General features: G+C 45.8%; 1 protein-coding gene, 1 long non-coding RNA gene and 1 other non-coding gene across 3 annotated transcripts; all 3 read left to right on the forward strand.

The window, feature by feature from the left end:
• Nucleotides 1–396: 396 nt before the first annotated feature.
• Nucleotides 397–5,253, forward strand: LOC147961440 (uncharacterized). The gene is made up of 6 exons (XM_087536411.1): nucleotides 397–673; nucleotides 763–1,067; nucleotides 3,040–3,105; nucleotides 3,906–4,046; nucleotides 4,137–4,431; nucleotides 4,829–5,253. Coding segments are annotated over exons 2-6 (516 nt in total). The 5' UTR covers nucleotides 397–673; nucleotides 763–1,055; the 3' UTR covers nucleotides 4,831–5,253.
• A 13,976-nt stretch (nucleotides 5,254–19,229) lies between these two features.
• Nucleotides 19,230–19,302, forward strand: TRNAF-GAA (transfer RNA phenylalanine (anticodon GAA)). The gene has a single exon. It is a non-coding gene; the product is annotated as a tRNA-Phe (tRNA).
• A 4,588-nt stretch (nucleotides 19,303–23,890) lies between these two features.
• Nucleotides 23,891–25,324, forward strand: LOC147961441 (uncharacterized). The gene is made up of 2 exons (XR_015611734.1): nucleotides 23,891–24,407; nucleotides 24,494–25,324. It is a non-coding gene; the product is annotated as an uncharacterized LOC147961441 (long non-coding RNA).
• Nucleotides 25,325–27,610: the final 2,286 nt, after the last annotated feature.

A 27,610-nucleotide genomic window follows, 5' to 3' on the forward strand; every position in this document is an offset into this window, starting at 1 on the left:
GGCATACTGCAAATTACACCATCTGTCGGATACTGGTAGAGGCAAGGTAACTACTCTTATCCCAAGAAAGTAGGACTAGGACCTTTCATTTTCCACACAAAATCTTAAAAACCTTCTAGAAAAAGCAGTTACAATACATTTAAAATTTCATCCGAACCAGCGTTCGTCTGCGCTGGAATGTTCTAATATGTGAGCGCTAATGGCTGGATAAATAAGCAAATGTGTTTGCAAATAAAATTGCCTAAATGGGTCAGCCCCTTCCTCTCTTTAAGCCTAATAGCCCATAAATTTGGCCTCGAAATAGCCCAACACCCCCCGCCCCCTCCCCCTCCCCCCAATAGACCCCTTCTATAAAATGCAGGTGCCTCCCTTCCAAAATAGCGAACCCTAAGCAGACAAACCTCCATGTCCTCTATGCGCCGCCGCCACTTCTCCATCTCCTCCTCGCACTCCGAGCCCGCCCAAGCAGCTCCTCCCACCGAATCTTCGGTCGCCACCCTCCAGCGTCTAGATCTGGATAGTTGGATCCAGATCTGATGGTGTGTTGTGTCCCTGCACAAGAGAAGAGCTCCTGCTCTAACTCCACCTACCGCGAACCACGAGCGCCCAATCTCTGCGTGCACATCCACCCGTGTGCCCCGTCATCCGGCCATCGGCGAGTCACCACCGATAAGTAGCATCCCTACACCTATGTACTTCTTTGTTTTTTCCTCTCACTTCCCTTGAATCTCTCTCTCATCATGCCTCTTTTCCGTGCTACAGGGAACCTCCATGGCTGCCGAGATTTCACCCCCGAGCCTCTGTGACGCACTGCAGGAGACGCTGATGTGCCGCCACCCAACCTGCCACTGCCAGATCTCCTCACTCAGCCACCAGACCTGAGCCCCGTCGTCGTCCCCGTGTCATCTCCAAGTTGCCGCTGCCATGCTCGAATTTCTCATGTTGCACGCGTCCCTCCTCGCTGCAGCCGCGCGTTGAACCAGCCACGTCGGTTGTCGCTTCGCCAACCCAGCTTGTCAGGCTGCCTCTATCAGCCTCCTCCACCAATTTGGGTCATGGTCCACCAGGTGAGGAGCACCCAACCAACCCCTATCCCTACTTCTTGTTAGGCCGATGAAATGGAATCAATAGTCAATACTACAACCAGATCGACCAATTTCCCATAGTATTGTTGTCTTCGCTCCGTTGTGAACATTCACTGCGAATGGCAAGGTTCCGCCCCAGACTTTAATTGGGATGCCACCTCATGTACCCACACTACTAGGGAAAACCTTATAGACAGGAGCTTACTAGTAGCGCTTTTTAAAAGTCAACGCTGCTAGTAATTATTAGTAGCGCTTGGCCGCAGAAAGCGCTGCTACTATGCGCTTAACGGTAGCGCTGTAGCTACAAAACACGTGACTACTATAATTTCCAAACCGTTGCTAGCATGCCAGGCATACTAGTAGTGCTCGTGTGCAAAAGCCCTACTGCTATTTTACGTAGCAATAGCGCTTTCCTCTGACCAGCGCTACTGCTAAAGTTAGCAAGTTAGCCCCCTCCTATGACCAAAGTTTAGTCCCACCTTGCTCCCTGAACAGAATTTTTACCACCTTAACTATGGTGATTCCCAAACTATCACAACCAGTTGGTCTTCATTGAACTCTATGTGTAGGATTTGTGGCAATATGAATCTTCATCTGTACCTATACAGGCGGAGATTCATAGTGACAATTTAGATTCTACACAAAAAGATCGATGATGACCAGTGTATTTTTTTTAATTTGATGCCTTTTTTGCATGCTAACGATAGGAGTTCACCGATAGCGCTTGTTCAAGGAAAGCGCTGCTACTATGATCATAGCAGCAGCTCTGAACCTATAAAACGTGCTACTACTACTGATCATAGCAGCAACGCTTTTTCCCTGACCAGCGCTACTGATAAATTCAGTCCCCCTCCTAGCCCAAAGTTTTGTCCCACCTCGCTCCGCGAACATAATTTTTACCACCTTAAATATGGTGCTTCTCAAACCATCACAACCACTTGGTCTTCATCAAACTCTATGTGTAGGATCTGTGACTGCAATAGGAATCTTCGCCTGTTCTTAAACCGGCGAGGATTCCTACTAACAATTCATATTCTACACAAAAAGATCGATGATGACCAATGCATTTTTTAATTTGATGCCTTAACGATCATAGCCTTAGTAGTAGCGTTGGTTAAGAAAAAATGCTACTGCTATTGATCATAGCAATAGCGCTTTTTATAAACAAGCGCTACCACTAAAGCCCTTATCCCAAACCGCCCCGCGCGCTTCCCCTTACTCCCCCCTCACACTCACATTGTACGTCGCTCCGTCGCTGTCGCCGCCGTCCCTCCTCCTTTGCCGTCGTCATCCTCCTCAACCCCCAAGGTGCCTACCTCCTCCTCCCCCTCCTCGTCCCTCCTCCTCCCTCTCCCTCGGCGGCCCCCTCCTCCTCCCCCTCCTCCTCCTCCCTCTCCCCCGGCGGCCCCCTCCTCCTCCTCCCTCTCTGGCGGCCCCATCCTCCCCCTCCCCCTCCTGCTCTCTCCTCCTCCTCTCTCCTCCTCCACCTCCTCCTCCCTCCCCCTCCTTCCTCCTCCTCCTCCTCCCACCTCCACCCCCCCTTTCTGTAAATAGAATAGGAAGTTTTCAGATTTTTTAAGTAAATGTAGGTTTTTAGTATATTTTGTTTTTAGAAAATCTGAATAAGTAATTTGAATAGAATAAAATATTTTAGTAAATGCAGGTATTTTGAATAGAATAGGAAATTTTTAGAAATTTTGAATAAAATAAAATATGAAATTGAAAAAATAGGTAAATGTAGGTCTTTTGAATAGACTAGGAAATTATTAGAAAATTTGAATAAGTAAATTTGAAAAGAATAGGAAATTATAAGTAAATTTGAATAAGAAAATTTGAAAAGAATAGGAAATTATAAGTAAATTTGAATAGAATAATTCAATGTAGCTTATGGAGTTTCACTAAGTCCTAAGATGACGATAATAATGTTTTTTGTTTATATTATGTTTTTGCATAGATCAAGGAGCCCCTGCATCATCACCACTGCCGTCCCCGTCACCGACCTCCTCCGACCTCGATCGAGGTGAGAGACTAGCCACCCCATGTTGTTAATTTAATTTAGGTATTTTAGGTGTTTAATCTTAGAATAACATAGTATGAACCCTAGTTATGATCGAAGCATGTTTAAAATGTAGGTTTTTAATTAGGTGTAGTTAATAGAATTTAGGTGTATATCTCGAATGCTTATTGAATGCTCATATGATGTAGATATAAACATGTATATCTTGTGTTGCTCAAATAGGATATGTGCTTGCCCAAGTAGCCGACCATGTTTGCAGGTTACACCTCCTATAGTGGCCTATGTTTTGCCGGAGTATTGATTAATTTCCGTTCCGGCAAATTTCAGGCGCTCGATATGTCCTTTTTTAGCAAAGGTCATGCCGGATTTTTCCGTGAATTTTGGCATGACTTGTGCTAGAATATGTAGGAATTATCGAGTGACCTGGATTTTCTCGAAAAATAATTAAACGACATTTCGGGTTGACTTTAAGTCTATCGAGGCTCCATCACTGAAGGTCGAAAAATGAGTGAGGGAATGTATCCGCCATATATGAGAGAGGACGAAGAAGCCCGACTGTTGTCGTGGGGGGTCGTTTCTTCTTCTTTTCCTTGTGCTAGACCTTTGTTATGCACTAGGGAAAGGAGGAGTAACGACCATCACCGACGGTCGAAAATGTCAGAGAGGAATCAGTGAGGGAGTGTCTCCACCATATAGACTCGGCAGACCGGTAGTCGACCCGTGATGAATAATAATGATCTAATTTAATTTTTATAGTACATATATTGAATTTTACAAGTTTAATCTTTGAATTATGAACGTAGGAAATGTCGTCATCGGACGACGAAAGTCTCCCGGGGGAGTGCAGCTGGTGCCACGACGACCGAGGTCTGTGCGACAGGCCTCACCTGGACGAAGATCGGCGCTTCAGCATTAAGCTCGAGGAGACCTTTGATGTTGAAACGGTATGCAATGACGACAAGTGTGTTTTTTCGTAATTAAGCATGACTTCAACTATTTCAGCGTGTAATTTTCATCTTTTACAATTTGAGTAGCTTATCCCATGCCATGCAAGACGCCATGTCTTGGAGAGGATGGGTTTTGAAGACCATGAAAATTTCGAAACAAAGAAAATTCAGCTAAGGACCCATCATGATGTGGATTTAGAAGTAAATCTGTATAATTCTGAGAGCGTAACCCATTTTGGTTGCAAAAATTGGGAAGCACTTTGCAAGATGTATGGTTTTTATGAGGGTATGCTTGTCACCATGGATATTGGTGATCCTAACATCGACCAAGACAATATGGACATTTGGGTCCTTGTTGATACGCTTCCAATTCTACCGCTATGTGAGTTTCTCAAACATAGTTATTAACTAATTTATATTGTTCATTTCAAAATAGTTGACAGGTTATTTCCATTGACAACTTATTTTCATTGTTCAAAAAATGTGCGGAACATGGTAGACAGAACCTACTACACTGATGGCTCTGAGTTAACTTATCAGGAGAAAAATTATCTGGCCGCATTTTGTACTTATCTTGAAAATTATAATATCTATTATAAAACCCCTCCACATTATGGTCAATATGTGCCACTAGTGCACGTGTTGAACTACGGTAACATCCATGGAGATGTCATGGTAAGATTTTTTTAGAATTACGACATCCGTGCATCTTTTGCATAAATTCTTTTAAAACTTAACTACATTGCTAACTATGAAGTTATTACTATGTTTTTCAACAGAAAATCCCGAATGATTGTGTGCCTCATCTGATGTATCAGAATGGTCGCCTTGATGTTTTGAACATACAACCAGGTCATTATGCAAATCTCACCTGTCCATATTGGATTTCTAAAAGAAGTGGAGACATGAAAATCAAAGAATGGAAAAAATGTATGGACAGTCGTAAGGAGGTACATGGAAGCAACATTGTGCGAAAGGCAAGAATTGAAGATAGGATAATCTCCATTCTCCATAATGGAGAGTCAGGGCCTATCTTGTTTTATGCTATTTTACCTAAGAGAAGGTAGTAGGTCCTAGTTAATAATACTCATGATCATGTGCTAAGAACAACTAAGTAGGATTGGTTAGATGACTATGATGATGATGTGGTATCGAGTAGAAGTTGTATGATCGATGATGATGAGTATGACTTGTTATTATGATACCAATGATGAGTTATTTATTATTATGATCGATGATGCATGATGCTAAGTTGTTATATGAGCATGATTACTTGTTAGATATAACAGTGGGTGAAATGAACCTGGATTAGATTCAAGTGAAGCCAACATGTGGTGAACATCAAAAGTACTACTAATCCAAACTAGATCAAGTTTGGATTAGAGTAGTACTTTCGACATGCACCACATGTTGCCTCCACTTGAATCTACTCCACGTTCATTTCACCCACTGTTATATATAATAAGTAATCATGGTCATAAAATCATATGATGAAAGTACTGTATATAAAACCACACAATGAAAATAAGCTGTATTTTTAAAAATACAGGAAAATTTTAGCAGCAACACTTTTTAGAACAAGCGCTACTGCTACTTGTAAGTAGCAGTAGTGCTCCGTTTCCAGCGCTACTGCTACTAGTTAGTTGTAGTGCCTTAGTGGTAGCACTGGACCTAGCGCTATTGCTATGCATATTTCAAGCGCTACTACTAGGGTTTTCCTTAGTAGTGCCACTAGTTGGCTACCATTGGCGGCAATGGCAAGTAGGCCGCTCTAGGTCTCAATGATGATGCAACCTCCTAGACTTGCGGTGGAGCTGCAGGCCGCTAGCGTGAGGGCCTCCCTATACATGGGTGACCTAGAGGCAGGTGTCATGGAGGGGCATCTCTTCTCGATCTTCTGCCAGGTCGCTCCTGGGGCTTCCCTCCGCATCTGCCACAAAGTTACTTGCAGGTCGTGTGGCTATGGCTATGTAAATTTCCATCATAGGAGGATGATTAGTGTCTTGGTCAATTTTACTTGCCCATTTGGGTTTGATATGCTATATTTAGTATGCATGCTCATAGAGGTTTAATACTTTAGCTATATTTTGGTGTCTGGTAGATTAGATTTCATCGTCCTTTTGCTAGTGGAACTTGAAGTAGCCATAGCCATGCAACTTGCCAGCAACGCCGTGGTAGATACGGAGGGACGGCAGTGGCATAACCTGGTAGAAGATGGAGAAAAGCTGCCCCTCTGTGACACCTACATCGACGTCACCCACGTACATGGAGGTTGTCGTGGCAGCCGCCAGATCTACCGTGGGTGCAAGATGCATCATCACCATGGAGGTTGGTCGGTTTAGTTCTAGTATTGGCTATCAAGTCCTCTTCGATAGTCATCGAGTCCACCTCTCCACCAGTGGATACTCGCTCATATATGCTATTGTTAATTAATGCTAGTTAATTGTTACGGTTATAGTGCCCCACGTGATCAATCAATGCCTCTCATCGTTGATCCCCTCTTCGGCCACCTCATGGCCGGGGTGGCCGCAGTCATGGTTGAGGGCACACCATCCTTCCTCCCATTCTCCTCTGGATGGAGACCCTTCCTTCTCCATCATGCTCTCTGGGCAATTATCCCCTAAAAGCATGAAGGAGGCACTGAGGTAGCTCCACTGGCCGCAGGTGCCCACATTTTCTTCCAATATTTTGATTGGGTGTTGCTCGTGATAGGTTGATTCACTCATTGATTCCTTGCCACTAATTCTTGGTATGCAAAAGATCATGATGACATGAGAAAAAGTGTGCCTTATATTTCTTAGGTCATTCATGAAGTCTTGGTCATAGTCAATTTTGAGCCTTGACATGTCATCTCCTGAAAGATTTTCTGAAAGTGTAAATTTCCTTCCAAAAGATGACTAATGCTTTGTCTAGATTTGGGAGGTTTTGCTCGTAGTTCCTTGGACTTGAGACCAATGAATGATGGATTCATTCGAATTGCTAAGTTGATTTCATCTTAAAGAACTCCTTTCAAATTCGAGCTGCTTAATCGGTTGTACATGTATAACAGACTAAAATGGTAGGTAAATGGTGACCAAAGACCTTACCTTAATTTACTCCGGAAAGAACTCGGGAAAAAAGTGATGTCCATTTCAAAGTATATTGGCCTACTTTTCATATGTGGATTACCATTCAATTTGTTACTTATGACGTTTTCATGGATTTTAATGTTTTCATGGATTTTATCCAAGTAATTTCATGTTGATGATAATTGATTTTCTTGTTCTATCAGAACTACTATAGATACAGTCGCTGCTAGATGACATGACAACGGACGAGCAGCTTTTGGTCCAACAGATGCACCCTTTGGGGAAAGCGATGGTACAAAATCAATTCTAATCGATTCCCGTGCCAGGGGAAGTGGGAAGCTAGCTTATTGCTTGTTGCTGGATTGATTGGTTTGATCAAGCACGAGTAGCTAAACTAAAACAGCCAGATACAAAGCTAACTATCACACACAAGATCGATTGCTTTGATGGCATTCTAACCTTTCATGGCCATCGGATCAGCCATTTAGCATGTTTGGGCTGTTAGATCTTCATCTCATTATCAAACCCGATTTCACCTCGCGATCGTTTTTCCTGGGCAATGACGGGTGGGATCGTATCGCGTGCTCATTGGCTGGGTGGACTATGCCCGTGTTTGGGAGGGATTTCAGCCCCCTCCCCCGGCGTGCCGCGCTCGAGCTACAGAACATGGTCAAACCCTAGCTGCAAACCCTTCTTGTCCTGAGCTCGCGTCCCTACCACGTCTCTTCCCGCTCCCTCCATGCCTCTCCCATGCCGCCACCTCCCCTTCTCCCCACTCGTCGCCTCCATCCTACCCTCGACCCCCTCACCTCCGTCCTCTCTCGCGGGAGGTAGGGACATGCAGAGGGTAAGCAACTTCCCCGGCGATAGCAGCTGGGCTCCATGAGCTCGCACAGGCGGAAGAAGGACAAACAACGGAGGTCAAACCTTCGTTGCCTTGATCCCAGGTTCAACTTCGTCGCGCTCCAACCGGCTAGAGGTTGCCCCCTCTATTGGTTGTCCTGGTTCTCATCTGATCTGCGAGTCTAGACCTTGATAGCGCTGCTCAACCATGCAGGTACGTCTCTCTTGAAGGAAATATGCCCTAGAGGCAATAATAAAGTTGTTATTTATATTTCCTTATATCAAGATAAATGTTTATTATTCATGCTAGAATTGTATTAACTGGAAACTTAGTACATGTGTGAATACATAGACAAACAGAGTGTCACTAGTATGCTTCTACTTGACTAGCTCGTTGAATCAATGATGGTTATGTTTCCTGACCATAGACATGAGTTGTCATTTGATTAACGGGATCACATCATTAGAGAATGATGTGATTGACTAGACCCATCCGTTAGCTTAGCACGATGATCGTTTAGTTTGTTGCTATTGCTTTCTCCATAACTTATACATGTTCCTATGACTATGAGATCATGCAACTCCCGAATACCGGAGGAACACTTAGTGTGCTATCAAACGTCACAACGTAACTAGATGACTATAAAGATGCTCTACAGGTGTCTCTGATGGTGTTTTTTGAGTTGGCATAGATCGAGATTAGGATTTGTCACTCCGAGTATCGGAGAGGTATCTCTGGGCCCTCTCGGTAATACACATCACTATAAGCCTTGCAAGCAATGTTACTAATGAGTTAGTTGAGGGATGATGCATTATGGAATGAGTAAAGAGACTTGCCGGTAACAAGATTGAACTAGGTATTGAGATACCGACGATCGAATCTCGGGCAAGTAACATACCGATGACAAAGGGAACAACGTATGTTGTTATGCAGTTTGACCAATAAAGATATTCGTAGAATATGTGGGAGCCAATATGAACATCCAGGTTCCGCTATTGGTTATTGACCGGAGATGTGTCTCGGTCATTTCTACATAGTTCTCGAACCCATAGGGTCCGCATGCTTAACGTTCGGTGACGATCGGTATTATGAGTTTATGTGTTTTGATGTACCGAAGGTAGTTCGGAGTCCCGGATATGATCACGAACATGACGAGGAGTCTCGGAATGGTCGAAACATAAAGATTGATATATTGGACGACTATATTCGGACACCGGAAGTGTTCCAGGTGATTTCGGAGAAAACAGAAGTGCCGGAGGGTTACCAGAACCCCCCGAGGAAAGATTGGGCCTACACGGGCCATAGGGAAGAGGGGAGGCAGCCCACAAGGGGCAGCCGCGCCCCTCCCTATAGGGAGTCCGAATTGGACTAGGGAGGGGGGCGCCCCCCCTTTCCTTCTCCTCTTCCTCTCCTTTCCCTCTTTCCCCTTCTCCTAGTAGGACTAGGAAAGGAGGAATCCTACTCCTACTAGGAGGAGGATTCCTACTCCCTTGGCGCGCCCCTAGGGCCGGCCGGCCTACCCCTTGCTTCTTTATATATGGGGGCAGGGGCACCCTAGGGCACACAAGTTGATTGCTTTTAGCCGTGTGCGATGCCCCCCTCTACCATAATCCATCTCGGTCATATCGTCGTAGTGCTTACGCGAAGCCCTGCGCCAGTAGCTTCATCATCACCATCATCACACCGTCGTGCTGACGAAGCTCTGCCTCGACACTCAGCTGGATCAAGAGTTCGTGGGACGTCACCGAGCTGAACGTGTGCAGATCGCGGAGGTGCCGTACTTTCGGTGCTAGGATCGGTTGGATCGTGAAGACGTTCGACTACATCAACCGCGTTGTCATAACGCTTCCGCTTACGGTCTATGAGGATACATGGACAACACTCTTCCCTCTCGTTGCTATGCATCACCTAGATAGATCTTGCGTGTGCGTAGGATTTTTTTTTGAAATTACTGCGTTCCCCAACAGTGGCATCCGAGCCAGGTCTATGCATAGATGTTATATGCACGAGTAGAACACAAAGGAGTTGTGGGCGTGGGTATATACATATTTCTTGCCATCACAAGTTGATTCTTGATTCATCGGTATTGTTGGATGAAGCGGCTCAGACCGACATTACGCGTACGCTTACGCGAGACTGAATCTACCGACGTGCTTCGCACACAGGTGGCTGGTGGGTGTCAGTTTCTACAACTTTAGTTGAATCGGATTCAATGAACATGGTTCTTTCTGAAGATCAAAAAGCAATCACTATACCGCGTTGTGGTTTTTGATGCGTAGGTAAGAACGGTTCTTGCTCAGCCCGTAGCAGCCACGTAAAACTTGCAACAACAAAGTAGAGGACATCTAACTTATTTTTGCAGGGCATGTTATGATGTGAGATGGTCAAGACATGATGCTAAATTTTATTGTATGAGATGATCATGTTTTGTAACAGAATTATCGGCAACTGGCAGGAGCCATATGGTTGTCGCTTTATTGTATGAAATGCAATCGCCATGTAATTGATCAAAGGCACAAGATGATCATGACGGTGCATCGGCCGAGCATGCGCTACTCCTCCGACGAGTATGCGTGCGCTGCCTCGACATCGACGCCATCACCCATCCCCACCTCCGCTCGTGCCGCCCTTCGGGATCCCCATTGGCTGGCTGCGATGCAGGAGGAGTTCGATGCCCTACAGTGCAACCGCACATGGCAGCTTGTTCCGCGCCCCCTCCATGCCAACATCATCTCTGGCAAGTGGGTGTTTCGCCACAAGACTCGCCCGGACGGTTCTCTTGAGCGCTACAAGGCTCGATGGGTGGTTCGTGGCTTTCAGCAGCGCGCGGGCGTGGACTTCACCGACACCTTCGCCCCGGTTGTGAAACCGGGCACGATCTGCGCCGTCCTTCAGCTGGCCGTCTCGCGCGCCTGGCCTGTGCATCAGTTGGACGTTTCCAATGCCTTCTTGCATGGTCATCTCGCCGAGCAGGTGTTTTGTGGGCTTGCTCTCCCGCTCTCTTTACGGGTTGAAGCAGGCGCCTCGGGCTTGGTACTAGCGTATCGCAGCCTTCCTGCAGTCCCTGGGCTTTCGGTCCACTCGCTCCGATGCCTCACTCTTTGTGTATCATCAGGGAGCTAACACTGCATATCTGGAGTGAAGGAAATATGCCCGAGAGGCAATAATAAAGTTATTATTTATTTCCTTATATCATGATAAAAGTTTATTATTCATGCTAGAATTGTATTAGCCGGAAACATAATACATGTGTGAATACATAGACAAACAGAGTGTCACTAGTATGCCTCTACTTGACTAGCTCGTTAATCAAAGATGGTTATGTTTCCTAACCATGGACAAAGAGTTGTTATTTGATTAACGGGATCACATCATTAGTTGAATGATCTGATTGACATGACCCATTCCATTAGCTTAGCACCCGATCGTTTAGTATGTTGCTATTGCTTTCTTCATGACTTATACATGTTCCTATGACTATGAGATTATGCAACTCCCGTTTGCCAGAGGAACACTTTGTGTGCTACCAAACGTCACAACGTAACTGGGTGATTATAAAGGAGCTCTACAGGTGTCTCCAAAGGTACATGTTGGTTTGGCGTATTTCGAGATTAGGATTTGTCACTCTGATTGTCGGAGAGGTATCTCTGGGCCCTCTCGGTAATGCACATCACTTAAGCCTTGCAAGCATTGCAACTAATGAGTTAGTTGCGGGATGATGTATTACAGAACGAGTAAAGAGATTTGCCGGTAACGAGATTGAACTAGGTATAGGATACCGACGATCGAATCTCGGGCAAGTAACATACCGATGACAAAGGGAACAACGTATGTTGTTATGCGGTCTGACCGATAAAAGATCTTCGTAGAATATGTAGGAACCAATATGGGCATCCAGGTCCCGCTATTGGTTATTGACCGGAGACGTGTCTCGGTCATGTCTACATTGTTCTCGAACCCGTAGGGTCCGCACGCTTAAGGTTTCGATGATAGTTATATTATGAGTTTATGCGTTTTGATGTACCGAAGGTTGTTCGGAGTCCCATGTGTGATCACGGACATGACGAGAAGTCTCGAAATGGTCGAGACATAAAGATTGATATATTGGAAGCCTATGTTTGGATATCGGAAGTGTTCCGGGTGAAATCAGGATTTTACCGGATTACCGGGAGGTTACCGGAACCCCCCCGGGAGGTATATGGGCCTTAGTGGGCCTTAGTGGAAGAGAGGAGAGGTGGCCAGAGATGGGCCGCGCGCCCCTCCCCCCTTGGTCCGAATAGGACAAGGAGAGGGGGCCGGCCCCCCTTCCTCCTCTCTCTCCTCTTTCCCCCCCTCCGCGAATCCTATTCCAACTAGGAAAGGGGGGGTCCTACTCCCGGAGGGAGTAGGACTCCTCCTGGCGCGCCTCCTCTTGGCCGGCCGCCCCCCCCTTTGAACCTTTATATACGGAGGCAAGGGGCACCCCTAAGGACACAAGTTGATCCACGTGATCATATTCTTAGCCGTGTGCGGTGCCCCCTTCCACCATAGTCCTCGATAATATTGTAGCGGTGCTTAGGCGAAGCCCTGCGACAGTAGTACATCGAGATCGTCACCACGACGTCGTGCTGACGGAACTCTTCCCCGACACTTTGCTGGATCGGAGTCCGGGGATCGTCATCGAGCTGAACGTGTGCTAGAACTCGGAGGTGCCGTAGTTTCGGTGCTTGATCGGTCGGGCCGTGAAGACGTACGACTACATCAACCAAGTTAATGCTTCCGTTGTCGATCTACAAAGGTACGTAGATCACACTCTCCCCTCTCGTTGCTATGCATCACCATGATCTTGCGTGTGCGTAGGAATTTTTTTGAATTACTACGTTCCCCAACATGGTGCTCTACGTCGATGACATCATCCTCATGGCGTCCGCCCCCGATCTCCTTCAGCGGCTCACTGCTCGTCTTCGTGATGAGTTCTCCCTCGAGGACTTGGGTCCCCTGCACTACTTTCTTGGCATCGAGGTGATCCGCCGGGCTGACGGCTTCTTTCTGCATCGGCAGAAGTACGCCCACGAGCACCTTGAGCGTGCCAGTATGCTTAATTGCAAGCCGGCGCCCACTCCCGTCGACACGAAGGCGAAGGTCTCTGCTCTGGAGGGGTCTCTCACGTCCGATGGAGCGTTTTATCACTCTATCGCCGGTGCTTTAAAGTACTTGACGCTGACTCGTCCCGACCTGCAGTACGCTGTTCAGCAGGTGTGCCTTGATACGTCTCCAACGTATCTATAATTTTTGATTGCTCCATGCTATATTATCTATTGTTTTGGACTATATTGGGCTTTATTTTCTACTTTTATATTATTTTTGGGACTAACCTATTAACCGGAGGCCCAGCCCAGAATTGCTGTTTTTTTGTGCCTATTTCAGTGTTTCAAAGAAACGGAATATCAAACGGAGTCCAAACGGAATAAAATCTTCGGGAACGTGATTTTCTCACCGAACGTGATCCAGGAGACTTGGACCCTGCTCCAAGGAACAAAAGAAGCGGTCACGAGGGTGGGGGAGCGCCCCCTGCCTCGTGGGCCCCTCATTGCTCCTCTGGCGTACTTCTTCCTCCTATATATACACACGTACCCCCAAACGATCAGAACAGGAGCCAAAAACCTAATTCCACCACCGCAACTTTCTATATCCACGAGATCCCATCTTGAGGCCTGTTACGGAGCTCCGCCGGAAGAGGGCCGTCATCACGGAGGGCTTCTACATCATCCTAGCCCCTCCGATGAAGTGTGAGTAGTTTACCTCAGACCTTCGGATCCATAGTTAGTAGCTAGATGGCTTCTTCTCTCTCTTTAAATCTCAATACAAAGTTCTCCCCCTCTCTTGTGGAGATCTATTCGATGTAATCTTCTTTTTGCGGTGTGTTTGTTGAGACCGATGAATTGTGGGTTTATGATCAAGTCTATCTATGAATAATATTTGAATCTTCTTTGAATTCTTTTATGTATGATTGGTTATCTTTGCAAGTCTCTTCGAATTATCCGTTTGGTTTGGCCAACTAGATTGGTAGTTCTTGCCATGGGAGAAGTGCTTAGCTTTGGGTTCGATCTTGCGGTGTCCTTATCCAGTGACAGAAGGGGCAGCAAGGCACGTATTGTATCGTTGCCAGCGAGGATAACAAGATGGGGTTTATTTCATATTGCATGAGTTTATCTCTCTACATCATGTCATCTTGCTTAAGGCGTTACTCTGTTTTTAACTTAATACTCTAGATGCATGCTGGATAGCGGTCGATGAGTGGAGTAATAGTAGTAGATGTAGAATCGTTTCGATCTACTTGTCACGGACGTGATGCCTATATACTTGATCATGCCTAGATATTCTCATAACTATGCTCAATTCTGTCAATTTCTCAACAGTAATTTGTTCACCCACCGTAGAATACTTATGCTCTTGAGAGAAGCCACTAGTGAAACCTATGGCCCCGGGGTCTATTATCATCATATCAATCTCCATCACTTTAATCTTGCTTTGCTTTTTTACTTTGTCTTTACTTTTTACTTTGCATCTTTATACCAGAAATACCAAAAATAATATATCTATCAGATCTCACTCTTGTAAGTGACCGTGAAGGGATTGACAACCCCTAATCACGTTGGTTGCGAGTAGCTATCGCTTTGTGCAGGTACGAGGGTCTTGAGCGTGGGCTCCTACTGGATTGATACCTTGGTTCTAAAAAACTGAGGGAAATACTTACGCTACTCTGTTGCATCATCTCTTCCTCTTCGGGGAAAACCAACGCAAGCTCAAGACGTAGCATGCCTCCGTATGCACGCCCCACGAGACTCTCACTGGACTCTACTGAAGCGTATTCTCCGTTACATACGCGGCACCATGTCCTTGGGACTCACCCTAACGGCCTCCGCCTCCACCGACCTCGTGGCCTACTCGGATGCTGACTGGGCTGGCTGCCCCGACAAGCGACGCTCTACGTCAGGCTACTGCGTCTACCTTGGGCCCTCGTTGATATCTTGGTCATCGAAGCGGCAGCCCACGGTCTCCCGCTCCAGCGTCGAGGCAGAGTATCACGCCGTGGCTAATGCTGTGGCCGAGTGCTCTTGGATACGTCAGCTGCTCCAAGAGTTGCTTTGTGATGTTCATAAGGCCACTCTTGTCTACTGCGATAACGTCAGCGCGGTCTACCTCTCCGCCAACCTGGTGCACCATCAACGGACGAAGCATATTGAGCTCGATATTCACTTCATGCACGAGCAGGTTGCCCTTGGCCGTGTTCGGGTTCTCCACGTGCCGACGACGCAACAGTTTGCTGATGTGATGACTAAGGGATTGCCTACTCCCGTCTTCGAGGAGTTTCGGTTCAGTCTCTGTGTCTCCAGTGACGCTTCGACTGCGCGGGGTGTTAAGTATATATTTTGTATTGCACGTATATTGGAGTTGTGACCCACCTCCTAGTCTTGTATAGTTGAGGTAGAGGCCTTCCCTTATAATATATATATACTTGCACCAGCACCTTATCAATACATTATCATTATATTGCAAATCATCTCTCCACAAGACCCATCTAGATGTGTGACACGTGGCGGCGACAATCTCAAAGCATCCGCTTCCCTCTTGCCATCAATTCTTAATTCCAATCACTCATTCCCGATTCCAAAACGACTTAGTACTTCATCATGCTAGTTGCTAGGTACGTCTCATTAGGATTCTGTTGTTCTCGCTTGCGTCATTGGCGGCCGCACCGAAGGGCCTTGATGGCATGGCCGAACAACATGACACAACGAAGACCTCTCGTCCATGGCCTCGCCTAAGGAGCTCGGCGTCACCGGACGGCTCGTCCATGGCAGATGCATGTCTCATTGCCGGCCGAGCGGAATCAACGTTCATAGCGGCACGCCATGATGTCAATCGCGGACGGCCCAACCAACTGCTCGTAGACGGCAGCCAGCCAGGCGCCAAGACGTATCGAACTGCTCCTTGCCGGTGCACTCACACGTTGCCGTACGTCGTCACGGCGAGAGAGACTGCTCGCCAATGGCCACCGTACGCCATGATTGCTGACTGGCCGGACTCCACGATCATGCCGCCGCGCACCAAGATGCCGTGAGTAGGCATGCATGGAAGTACTGGAATTGATCAAGCAAACTAGAACATGACTATTTACATGCATATTGTATGCTGGCATGCATCTCTTGTTCACCATGCACGGCCCGTGAACGTGCTGTTTGCCGAGCCAACAATGTGGCGTGGATCCGCCATACACGAGCCGTCCGACAAACCAGCGGGCGACGAGCTCCTTTCACGGCTTGTTCGGTTAATCCTCCTCCCAAGAGGATTGGAGGGGATTGGCAAGGATTGTGATGTATTTTGACTTATAAGAGGTTTAAATCCCCTTCAAACCCCTTCAATCTCTTTGGATCCACATGCAACCGAACAAGGCCTGAGGCCATGGATGAGAGGTCGTAGCTGCATCGTGTTGTTTCGGCCGCCGTCGTCAAGGCCCTTCGGTGTGGCCGCCATTGACGCAAACGAGAATAACAGAACCCTAATCAGACGTACCTGTTAGAGCAGAGCATCATGACGCCGGCGACGGCTCGAGGACTGATATACCGTGCAAAGAGGGGCGAGAGTGGGTTGGAGAGCGTCATTCTCGGGCTAGTTCTTTGTTCTTTCTTGCGGGTGATTCTCGGGCTAGTTCTTGGTGGTTAATGCTGCAAAGCCTTTAATTTCCTCCAAAAGGAAATTTGAAGGTTAATTAAACGATTTGCTAATGAGGCAACGGGACCATTCCGTAGTATGTACTGCCTAAACCGCGTGTGTTCTTGCGATTGTTCCACGGATCATAGATTTCTTCTTCCATGTAAAAGAAGACATTGTCAAGTACGTGCGTCAGCCGGCTGATTTCCCGCATGGATCAGCCGGTTCGACTGCCGTTGATTACCCACATCGTACGTCTAAAAAAAATGATGGGCAGCTTCTTTCATCACGTGGGTGGAGCCCACTATGATTTGCCCTTTCTAATCACAGGTGCCTTGTAAATCTCGGTGCCAATTCTCTCGTGTTGCCAACTACAGGGCCATCAGTCAACTAGGGTAAGTCTGCTACATTTTACCTGTGTATACATCGTCACAAGCATTATCATTGCAACATAGGCTGTGTTGCATGAAATTTCTGCAGCATGGGTCATGTTGCGGAAAATTTTGCAACACATGTCAATTTTATTTATTTATTGCACCAAGATCTTGTTACAGTTTTTTTTACAACAGAGGTTTTGTTCCAGTTTTTTGTGAAACAGAGGTCTTGTTGTAATTTATTTTATTTGCAGCCGATGTCTTGTTACAGGTTTTTTTTGCAACAAAGACCATGCTGCAGAAAAGCAAGTAGCCACCACTTCAGACATACAGGACACATGTCGCATGGACGAAGCGGCGGATGTTCACGTGTGCTCCATCGGCTAAACCCAAGTGTTTTCAACAAATAATTCAAATTCATTGTAAATAAAATGTTCAAAAAATGGTTGTAGCATATGCAATGTAACCATCAACGAGGCAAATACACAACAATAATGAAAGTACTTTGAAACACTCGCCTAGAAGTACAATAGTAGTACATGTTTTTCTGGAAATGATTCTTTGCCGAAACAACCTACGAGCACTGGTGTCGCAACATGGCGGTCTGAGTAGGCTATAGTTGAAAATAACAATCATGGACCTTGCAGCATTGGGTGAACGACATTGCAGCAGCATGTGGCTTTGCAACACGGTGATCCATTTTGCAACAATAAAAATTAGTGGTCGCGGAAATCGCATCGTCACACGGCTTCGCAACAACGGCTTGGCATCAATGAAAAAATATAGCGGTCACCTACCTTGCAACATCGGTTGGCTTCATGGCACGATGGTCCGTATTGCAGCAATACAAAAATGCTGACGCCGATCTCGCAGCGTCGAGTGCTTTGCAACATGGATGTTTGGTCTGGTAGTGATCGTCGACCTTGTAGCATCACACTCTTTTGCAACAATGATGTTCGGCCTTGTAGCGGTCACCGACCTTGTAGCGCGCGCTTTTGCAACAATGATGGTTGGCCTTGTGGTGATTGCTGACCTTGCAGCGTCGTGCGGCTTTGCAACTATGGTTGTCTGGCATCAAATTAAAAAATGACGGTTGCCAACCGTGGAACATTGGTTGGCTTTGCAACACAATGGTCCGTTTTGCAGCAATGCCAAAATGTCACTGTCGATCTCACAACGTCGCATGCTTTTGCAACAATGATGTTCGGCCTTGTGGTGATCACCGACCTTGCAGTGTCAGGCGGTTTTGCAACAATAGTTGTCTAGCATCATTTAAAAGATTGTGATTGCCAGCCGTGCAACGTCGCGAGGTTTTGCATCATGCTAATCCGTTTTGCATCAATAAAAATTTGAGCCGCGGACATTGCATCGCATGAGCTTTGCAACAACATTGTCTGGCCTTGTAGTGATTGCCGACTTTTTAGCATTGGGTCGCCGACCTTTCACGGCCGCTCGTCTTTGCAACACAACAGCCCGGCTTTGTCAAAAATAAATAAATAGAAACAACGGCAGGCAATAACGGTGGTAGTCGGTCTTGCAGCGTTGTAAATCCGGCTTGCAGTGTCGCCAGGATGGGCAACAACAAAATTCTAGCTTGCAAAGGCACACATCCCAAATGCATCAACGATGCCTAGCCGGCATTTGCAGGATATCAACCAGGTCATTTTGATTTTTCATGTAATATAAATCCACTTTTTAAACTTATAAATCCTCATTTTGATTAGCTAGCAAAGTGACTCATTGCTAGTAAGTACTACGATGCTGAAGAATTTTTTTTTTAGGGACTATGGTGCTGAAGTTAAACACACAGACCGTATACTAGTACTAGTGGGACAACAAACATCGACAGAAAGTTTGCATGCCGCCGCTGTATCACTGGACGCGCAGGAGCCCTGATCGGACGGAGGAGCGAGCGGCTGATTGCAACGCTAAAATCAGTCGGCTGAATATAAGACTTTCTCAATAAATATATCTCGAGAAGTCTATGCTAAGATTCCAGGGATGCGTAATACTGACGTACATTGACTGGTCGCTGCTATGTGGAGATTATGGGGTCTGCATGAGCAACAAAATTTGAAGAGCTCCCCGCAAAATAAACTAAACAAATTTTTTTGAAGAGCGTTAATGCAAGTATAAAGGCAAATATGAAGTGAGTCCGAATCCTAAACTAAAAAACAAGGACTAACAAAATAAACATGAAGCGGGGATAGCTCAGTTGGGAGAGCGTCAGACTGAAGATCTGAAGGTCGCGTGTTCGATCCACGCTCACCGCAATCTCATTTTTTTGTCTCCCTATATCTCGTCATTTGCAGGTTTTTCTTTCCATGGTCACATTTGGTTTTTGCCATTTGTTTTTTTTCTTATCTTCTTTCCACATTATTTGCTGGATTTTCAAATATAGTTGGAATAATTATTCACATATCCCAACAATTCAACCATTCTCCACCGTTTTGTACAGGGCCGGCCCTGGGCCCAGTCGAACCAGGGGCCCTGACCCAGGCCATATAATGTATGCTAAAGGATTGGGTACAGCCGTACAAACCCAATATTTATTAGAAGCCCAAAGAACGCACACATAGCTGAATTGGTTCCAGATTATGGATCGGCTATACGTGTCTGGATGTGTGCGCGAAGCCGTGGCTGTTTTTTTTTCTTGTGAGGGAAGAACATTTCCTGTGGCTGTTAGTTTGCGGAATCCATAGCTTAATTCTAGCAATCTTCACTCGCTCAGGGCCCATGGCTTCGTTTCCCGTCACACACGGAGGACGAAGTGGGCGAACGTTGTGCAACTCTGCCGAAGGCTGGCGCGTTGCAACGGCTGCCGGCTGCGCCTAGGGTGAGGAACAGCCGAACGACAGAGGTAAATTATTTTTATGAATTCTTTTGGCCCTCAATTTTAATCTGGTTGATTATAATTAAGTTGTATTTTGTTTTTATAAACCTTGCATTCTTGGAGGAGATAACCGGTACTCTTGGTCGCCGAGTCTCGATGTTTTGGACTTGGATATCTGAAGAGCACACCAGCGTTGGAGCACACATATTATTGCTTCTTATTTACTCCAAAGCTTAGGTGTACTCTTTTTGGTTTTCACAAACATGTTGCCTAAACACATTTATCTAGTTCCGAGAAAAGAAAAAGAGAAAATGAGCACATCAGTTAACTAAATTTTAGAAGGAGGTTGTGAGTCAATTTAGTTTTTGAAGTGACACTACTGATAATCTAAAGCAATTAGATGCCAATATTATTGAAACACCGCAACATATTATTATCAGATACATCCTCCGTTTCAAATTACTTGTCTTAAATTTGTGTACATACTTATGTACCTAGACAAGGGACGGAGTAATATTTACAACGGAAAAATATATCATGGTTTATGGCCTTACAAGAATTTTTCCATATCAAAGTATGGAATTCCTTTTTTTTCCTCCATCGCAGCCGTTAGGCCCACTAATGGAGTCCGCCCTAGGGCCCTCGAAACTCCAGGGCCGGCCCTGGTTTTGTATGACGTTTCATTCAACATACATAAAAAATATTGTCATTTTTTAAGTCAGCAACATGGTTTAACTTCAGCATGATATTGGTGTAACTTGATATAATCTTGAGGAGATATTGACTAGGATGCTTGCGTTACAAAATTAGGTGAAATACACTAACCGATAATAACCCCAACCCCCCAAGCCACACAATATTTTTTTATTTTATTCACTTAATTTTCAAAGATATTATGTTTAAGGATGTATTCAAACAATACTTCCAAACCCCTCAATCGTCATTAAACATGAGAGTCGTTACAGTTTGGACTCAGGATACATCACAAATTTTAGACTGTCAAAGTAAATATCCCTTGTTTTGATCCATGCCCACATGTTGCTTTTGTCATGGCTAACAATGGTTTCTTCAATTTAATCTCCTATTCGCAAATATCATGTTTGAAGATATATCCAAATATTTTCAAACACTTCAATCTCACATATCATGTTTGACGGGGTGGTCCCACCAACCAGCCACTCTGCCCCCCTCCGGACCATTTTTAAGTGAAGGAGTATTCCTTGTTTACGTCGAAAGACATTAGTCCATGGAGATTCCGGAAAATCCAATTTGAAGATATTTTAATCCACTTTGACCATCCATTACTCCTAAACTACAAGTCCAAATGAGCTGATTCTTTTTGCATTATTTTTCTTGCGACCTCCTTTATTTTCCGGTAGAGTTTTGCAATTTTATTTTCTATCTAAGATTTCTAGACAAAGAATTTTCTTAATGTGGTTATTTATTTTGCTTGTTAATATTGTTTTCTAGAGTGTTAGCAATGTTTGATGAAGACCAGGAGTATTTGCAACACAAACTTGGAGCAAGGCGAGCGACAACCTCCACTTGCATAATTGCAATGCAATTCCATGATTTAATATAATAAAACTTGATTTAGTTTGAAGTACTTGATGATGATTTATTCATGGCAATCTTGGAGGAATTATTATAATTATCTACTGCCATGTTATTGCTTGGATTTCTTGTGACTAGTAGTTTGCAAGTTGGATATTGGCATGTTACCATCGGATTAGTAGGGTCATTAGCTATATTTTCATATGATCATATTTGATATTATTTCTTATGGAGCAAGTGGAAATGATATGATTACATTTTTCATTGGATTATTGGTTGGATATTACTATGACTTGGATCACATGTTGATAAGTGACATTAGAGTAACAATTTTGTCAGAGATACCTTGGGGATAAATTCTGTCATTCGTGGTGTTTGGCCTCGATCATGGTTCACAAGTCTCACGCATTTCAATAAAAAATGTACGTTGATTTATCAATAAAATAGGAGTTATATGTCACAAAAACTATACCATTGAAAACTTATTTAGAATGTGGATCTAACGTTTTGTTTTTGTGACATATAACTAATATTTCGTTGAATAAATTAATTTTCAATGTTTATATTGAAATATGTGTGAGACTTATAAATCATGATGGAGTAGTAAATGTTTCCACACCCGGAGACTTTCCCGTTCGATTGACCAGAAATCCTATAATACTTTGTATGTACCCATGGCGAGACACCTTACACCCGCCCAAACGCAGGCTTGAGGGCATCTCCAATGGCGACCAGCAAATTTCCTCCCGCATCCATCCATGGACACGGATGCGGGAGGCCGCCATCCAATCATAACCGCATACATTGCAAACACTTTTTCAACAAAACTGGATGAAATTCATGCAAACATGGGTGGATTTCATGTAAACATGACAGATTTCATACAAACTGGACGAAAACAGTTATATTTTGGACATACAGTCACTAGGAGCTCCACTCCCACGACATGGAAACATTACACTAGTTTACGGCCGGACACGGCGGATCCCTTTGTCTTCCCCATGTCCAACAAACCCGCTCCCCTGACTGCCGGGAGCCCCAGAGGTATATTCTTCCCCCATCTTCCCTATGTCTGGTTGCACCGCTCATCGGAGTGGCAAATAGGGTGCTTCAGCTGGAGGGGAAGGGAAGCTCCACTTTCGTGGAGCCCAGGTGGGGCCGATGATGGTCTGAGATAAAGAAGAATCGGACAGGTCACCGGCTATACAAGCCGGCGACGTGCCAGCGGTGGCCTTTCTGGGACCCAAGCAGCGGTAGCCTCCCGTGTTCTAGTATACCTCGATGTTGGTGGCGGACACGGACGCGCCATCCACCGACTCGTCGATCTCCGCGCAGCCGGCTTCTTTCTCTGTCGGCAGGGCGTGGCTACGCGTGCGTTGATGGCGGATGGCGCAGTTGTAGGCATGGGAGGGGCAACATAGGCACGAGAGGCGCGGTACGACACGGCGTCGCCATGGCTGTGACGATGCCTGTGTCATCCTGGAGCAAATGGCCGCTCCCCCGTGAGCTGGCTTCGAGTGGTGAGGTGGTGAACCACGCGCTGGCTTGGGGTAGCAACTTGCTCCGTCAGGCCAGGCGAGAGAGGTGGAGCAGCGAGCTGCCTCACTCATATTCAGCGGGCTCGGGAGGACACCGAGCTGGCTTTTATGCCGGAGAACTGCTCTTTCTGCTCATTAGATGGCATCAGAAGGGTGGAGAATTGTGGAAGGATGAGATGGGTAGCGGCGGGGTGGTGCGATTCTTGCCCAGCATATGGCCTTGTTTAAATAGAGGGCAGATGGGAGGAGCTTGCCCGACGTTGCGTTTAATGTCGGCCCGCTCATGAACGAACGTCTGGCCGGAGTAGGTTCCTCGGCTTCCACACGGGTTTAATGGCGGCGTTTGAATGCGGCGAAGAGGCGTGTTCAGCCAGGCATGCAGCGGGTGGTGCACCGCTTCAATATGTGGAGCGGCGCGCTCTACAGCGGCATGAATGTGGGCAGTTGGCACCGGGCGGGAAGCGCGCGAGACGGGGAAGGTGTTTTGGGTGGGCCAGGGCGGTCAGAAGCGGGCGTGGGAGCGGTCCGGACTCCCTCAAAGCCCCCCCTCCCCCAACACCCCCATGTTTGTGTCCAATTTGCGGGAGAGAGTATACATCTGGACCGCGCCTTGTACCGATACAGGACCACGTTGGATGGTTTTCACTATCCGGACGGATGCGGGAGGTTTAAGGGTCGGTGTTGGAGATGCCTTGACCAAGGAAGGCAGCGAGGGACCCCCTTATGAGTAAACGATCATTGACCACGATGTGATAAAGTTGATCTAATCTATCACAAACATTAATTTGTAGTGATATCTACTCTATCTCAAGCATTAATTTGTAGTGATATCTACTCTATCTCAAACATTAATCGGTAGTGATATCACACTAAATAAATAGAAGAATTTGTAGTCCATATCTACATACATGCAACAGCCCATCATGCGCATATAGACTGGCATGTGGACCCAATTACCGCAACTCTCCAGCATCTAGATACACAAAAAATACTCGTCTCCTCTAACAATTACACCCGAAGCCTATCTGAAAGGTAGCAAATAAATATCATTAATTAGCACCTGTGCAAAAGCATACTAGAGAGAGCATCCACCGGATAGGAGGACTCGACACTGATCAGAGAGGACTCTATATAGTTGATACAACTAGACCGAATACCAATAGTATAGTAGTCCTCGCTCCTCTCGTTAGTGAACATCCACTACCAATGGCAAGCGTTCCGCCCTGCCTCCGATGATGCCGCCGCCTCCTATATCCATGGGTTGGTGACCATCAGCAAAAATCGCAAGCCAGTCGTTCCTGGCCTCAATGATGACCCCGAGGCAGGTGTTACGGAGGGGCAACTCTTCTAGATCTATGACCAGGTCATGCCCGTGGCTTCCTTGCGCATCTGCCACAAAGTTGCTTGCAGGCCGTGTGGCTACGACTACATCGGTTTCCACCCCAAGAGGACGGTGAGTCTCTTGGTCTTTTTTACTTGTCCGTTTGGGTTTGATCTGCTACCTATAGCATGCATGATCACGGATATATAATTCTTTAGGTATTTTGGGATTTAATAGATCAGATCTCATCATCCTTCTGTGAGTGGAACTTGAAGTAGCCATAGCCATGGGACCTAACAGCAACGTCATGGTAGACGCCGAGGGACTCCACAGATGTGACCTAATAGGAGATGGAGGAGAGATGCCCCTCTGCGACGCCTGCCTCAAGGCCACCCACATATAGGGAAGCTGTTGTGGCAGCTACCAGCTCTACTACAAGTCCACGAGTGCATCACCTTCACGATAAGCCACTAGATGCCCATCCAAGTTATGTAATAGAGCTTGTTTTGAGAAAAAGTTTACTAGATCTCTTGATGAATTCATCTATTATGCATGCCATTTTATGCTTTATTGGGCATGTCTACAAAGTAATGTGAAGAGTTTGCGATTCTGGAACAAGGTGTTGTTGCTTTGAAGCGAGAAGCACTCGCACATCATGTTGGTGGGGCGCGGAGCCAAGAAATCATGTGTCGAGGATCATGGTGAATAATGCTCGAGAAAATAAGGAAGAAGAAGTGGGTGAAGGTGAACCAATGGAGTAAGGCTGGATGAGGAACGATGCAATGGAGTTTTCTTAATGATGATGCTAGTGATCGAAAACATTTTGCTTGGGCTAACATGTGACTCCTAAGTCGGCTTCTAGTAGATTGGGTGCATTAGCTTTTGCTGTTAGCGGTTGAAACCGGTTTTAGGCTATGTTTTTGCACCGGGATGTTTTTTGTGCATTTGTTGTTTCATTATCCATTGATAGTGGAACCCGATCCTTTTTCTGAGATCGTATGGGAAAAAAAGGTGATCACCACATCCAGAAATGTTTTGATATGTTGGGATGACCGCATTGCCATTTCTACTTTTTTGTTAGTAAAAGATCTTTATTGCTAACTTAATCAGACATACAATCACAATGCAATGTGTTCATTAGGAGTAGAGGGGTAAAATTAACCCATAAACATCTCTTCCTAACCTCGGTCGCCAGTTTAGCACATAGATGAGCCGCCATATTAGCATCTCGTCCAACAAAGCTCAGCCCAAAACTGTCAAAATGCCCACTCATTTCTTCATTCGCAAGGCTCCAGCAATCTCTGCATGATCAAAGCCGCTTGACTCCCATATCTTGATGATAGCTTGTGCGTCACTCTAAATCATTACTCTGTAGAACCCCCTCTCAAGAGGCATGTGCAATCCATTACAAATCACTACAGCTTCCGTCGTCATTGGAGTAGCAGCAAAGTCATACGAGAGGGCTTGTGCACGAATAAGAGTACATGTTCTATCACGGATCACCACATGTGTGGTTACGTGATTGGAATTATCATCATATAAGGCGTCCAGACTAATGGACGAAGTCTTGGTCATCAAGCTATTTGGTCGATTTTGAGCCTTGACATGCCGTCTTCTGAAAGGTTTTTTGAAAGAATAAATTTCCTTCTGAAAGATGCTCAGTGCTTTGTTTAGATTTGGGAGGTTTCGTTCATATTTCCTTGGATTTGAGACCAATGCATGATGGATTCATCCGAGTGGCTTAACTGATTTCCTTTTAAAGAATTCCTTTCAAATTCGAGTTGTTGAATCAATTGTACATGTAGAACTAACTAAAATGGTAGGTAAACGGTGACTAAATACCTTACCTCACTTTACTCTTGAAAGAACTCATGAAAGAAGTGATTTCCATTCTTGAAGTTTTTTGGAAAGGAACAAGCTTGCTTGTCTTATGTGGGGTACCAATCAATTGGTTGCTGGCGAATTTTTCATAGATTTTACCAAAAAAAAATCATGTTGATAAAAATGTATTGCTTCTTCTGTCAGAACTACTACAGATGCATGTGGTCGCTACAAGATGGCACGACAACAGATGAGCCGCTGCTGGTGCTACAGATGCACATGCGTTGGGGCAACCGGTGGTACTAACTTGTTGAATATATAGACTTTCTTTCTAAGAACAATATATCCATGTTCAATAAGGGCGTCTTTGGTTCAAGTTGTGAACAGTACCTGCATGACATACACTTCTCAATCCAGCCTGGTTGAGCAAAGACAGGCCCTAATGCGCCATCTACAAGTTGTTTGGTTGCCTGCATCTAGGTCGCTGCATTAGGTAGTACGCAAGTGCACTTTTTCTGGTTGCCTGCATTGGCCCAAGCAGCACATGGACATGGTGTTTGGTTGCACGCATGAGGTATGATTAAGAGCTAGCACTTGCACTTAGCCCACATAGTTAAGAGCTAGCAGAGGAAGGGGGAGAAATGCAGTGTGCGCCGGACCATGGCAACTGTGATGGATAGTGGCCGTGGCATCGTGTCCGATATGACGAGTATGGAGTCGTGGGCGAGTGACCCTGTCGGCGGCACGGCGAGCAACACCATCGGCGAACTAGTTGCGGTGCTCGCGCAAAGACAGTCGACAAAGGAGGAGAATGCAATGCTCGCACCATGGTATCGTCAGTGCAGTGGACGAGAGAGGAGGCCGAGATGATCGACGCCAGAAACGACTCCAATGTAGTAGGGCGAGAGAGAGGAGGCCAAGATGATCGACCCCGTCGGCGGCGCGGCGAACTGCAGTGTGCATAGAGGCAAAGGACACACGAAAGCAGTGTGCGCGCCATTGCAGCGTCAGTGCAGTAGGAGGACGACATAGAGTAGGCCAAGATGAGCGACGCCGAAAACGAGTCTAGTGTAGTAGGACGTGGGCAATGTGATCAAGGAGAAGGGCTTCGGCGTCGAGAGGGATGAATAGGAGGGCTATGAGCAGAGGACAGAGGAGCTCGACATGGTGGCGTCAGTGCAGTAGACTGCTGTTCAAAGAGAGATGAAGCTACGATCGTCGAAACCAAAAACTTACAACACGAACATTGTGAGGAACTGTGAGATTAGGCTGCTAGTCAAAGAAAAATTTCAAATGATCGATTGTGCGCGACGAATCTGACAAAATTCGTCCAAAATAGCTCCAAACAGGAACACAAAATTAAGAACTTACGGCCGACGAAACCATGACCCGATCGCCTGAATGGAACCGCACAATCAAGATGCATCTCTTTCGTATAGAGCTTACCTCGAATCAAACCACAGTTGTGTAGATCGGAGGGACAAGGAATAGAGGATATTAGATAGAAGCTTACT

This window comes from Triticum urartu, chromosome 7A, assembly GCF_056163025.1.
Source record: "Triticum urartu cultivar PI428250 chromosome 7A, HENAU_Tu73, whole genome shotgun sequence".
In the NCBI taxonomy this organism is placed as follows: domain Eukaryota; kingdom Viridiplantae; phylum Streptophyta; class Magnoliopsida; order Poales; family Poaceae; genus Triticum; species Triticum urartu.

Coding starts and splice junctions, on each gene's coding strand:
- LOC147961440 (XM_087536411.1), top strand. Junction 3,106..3,905: donor CTCCTCCGACCTCGATCGAG/GTGAGAGACTAG, acceptor TTATGAACGTAG/GAAATGTCGTCATCGGACGA. Junction 4,047..4,136: donor AGACCTTTGATGTTGAAACG/GTATGCAATGAC, acceptor CAATTTGAGTAG/CTTATCCCATGCCATGCAAG.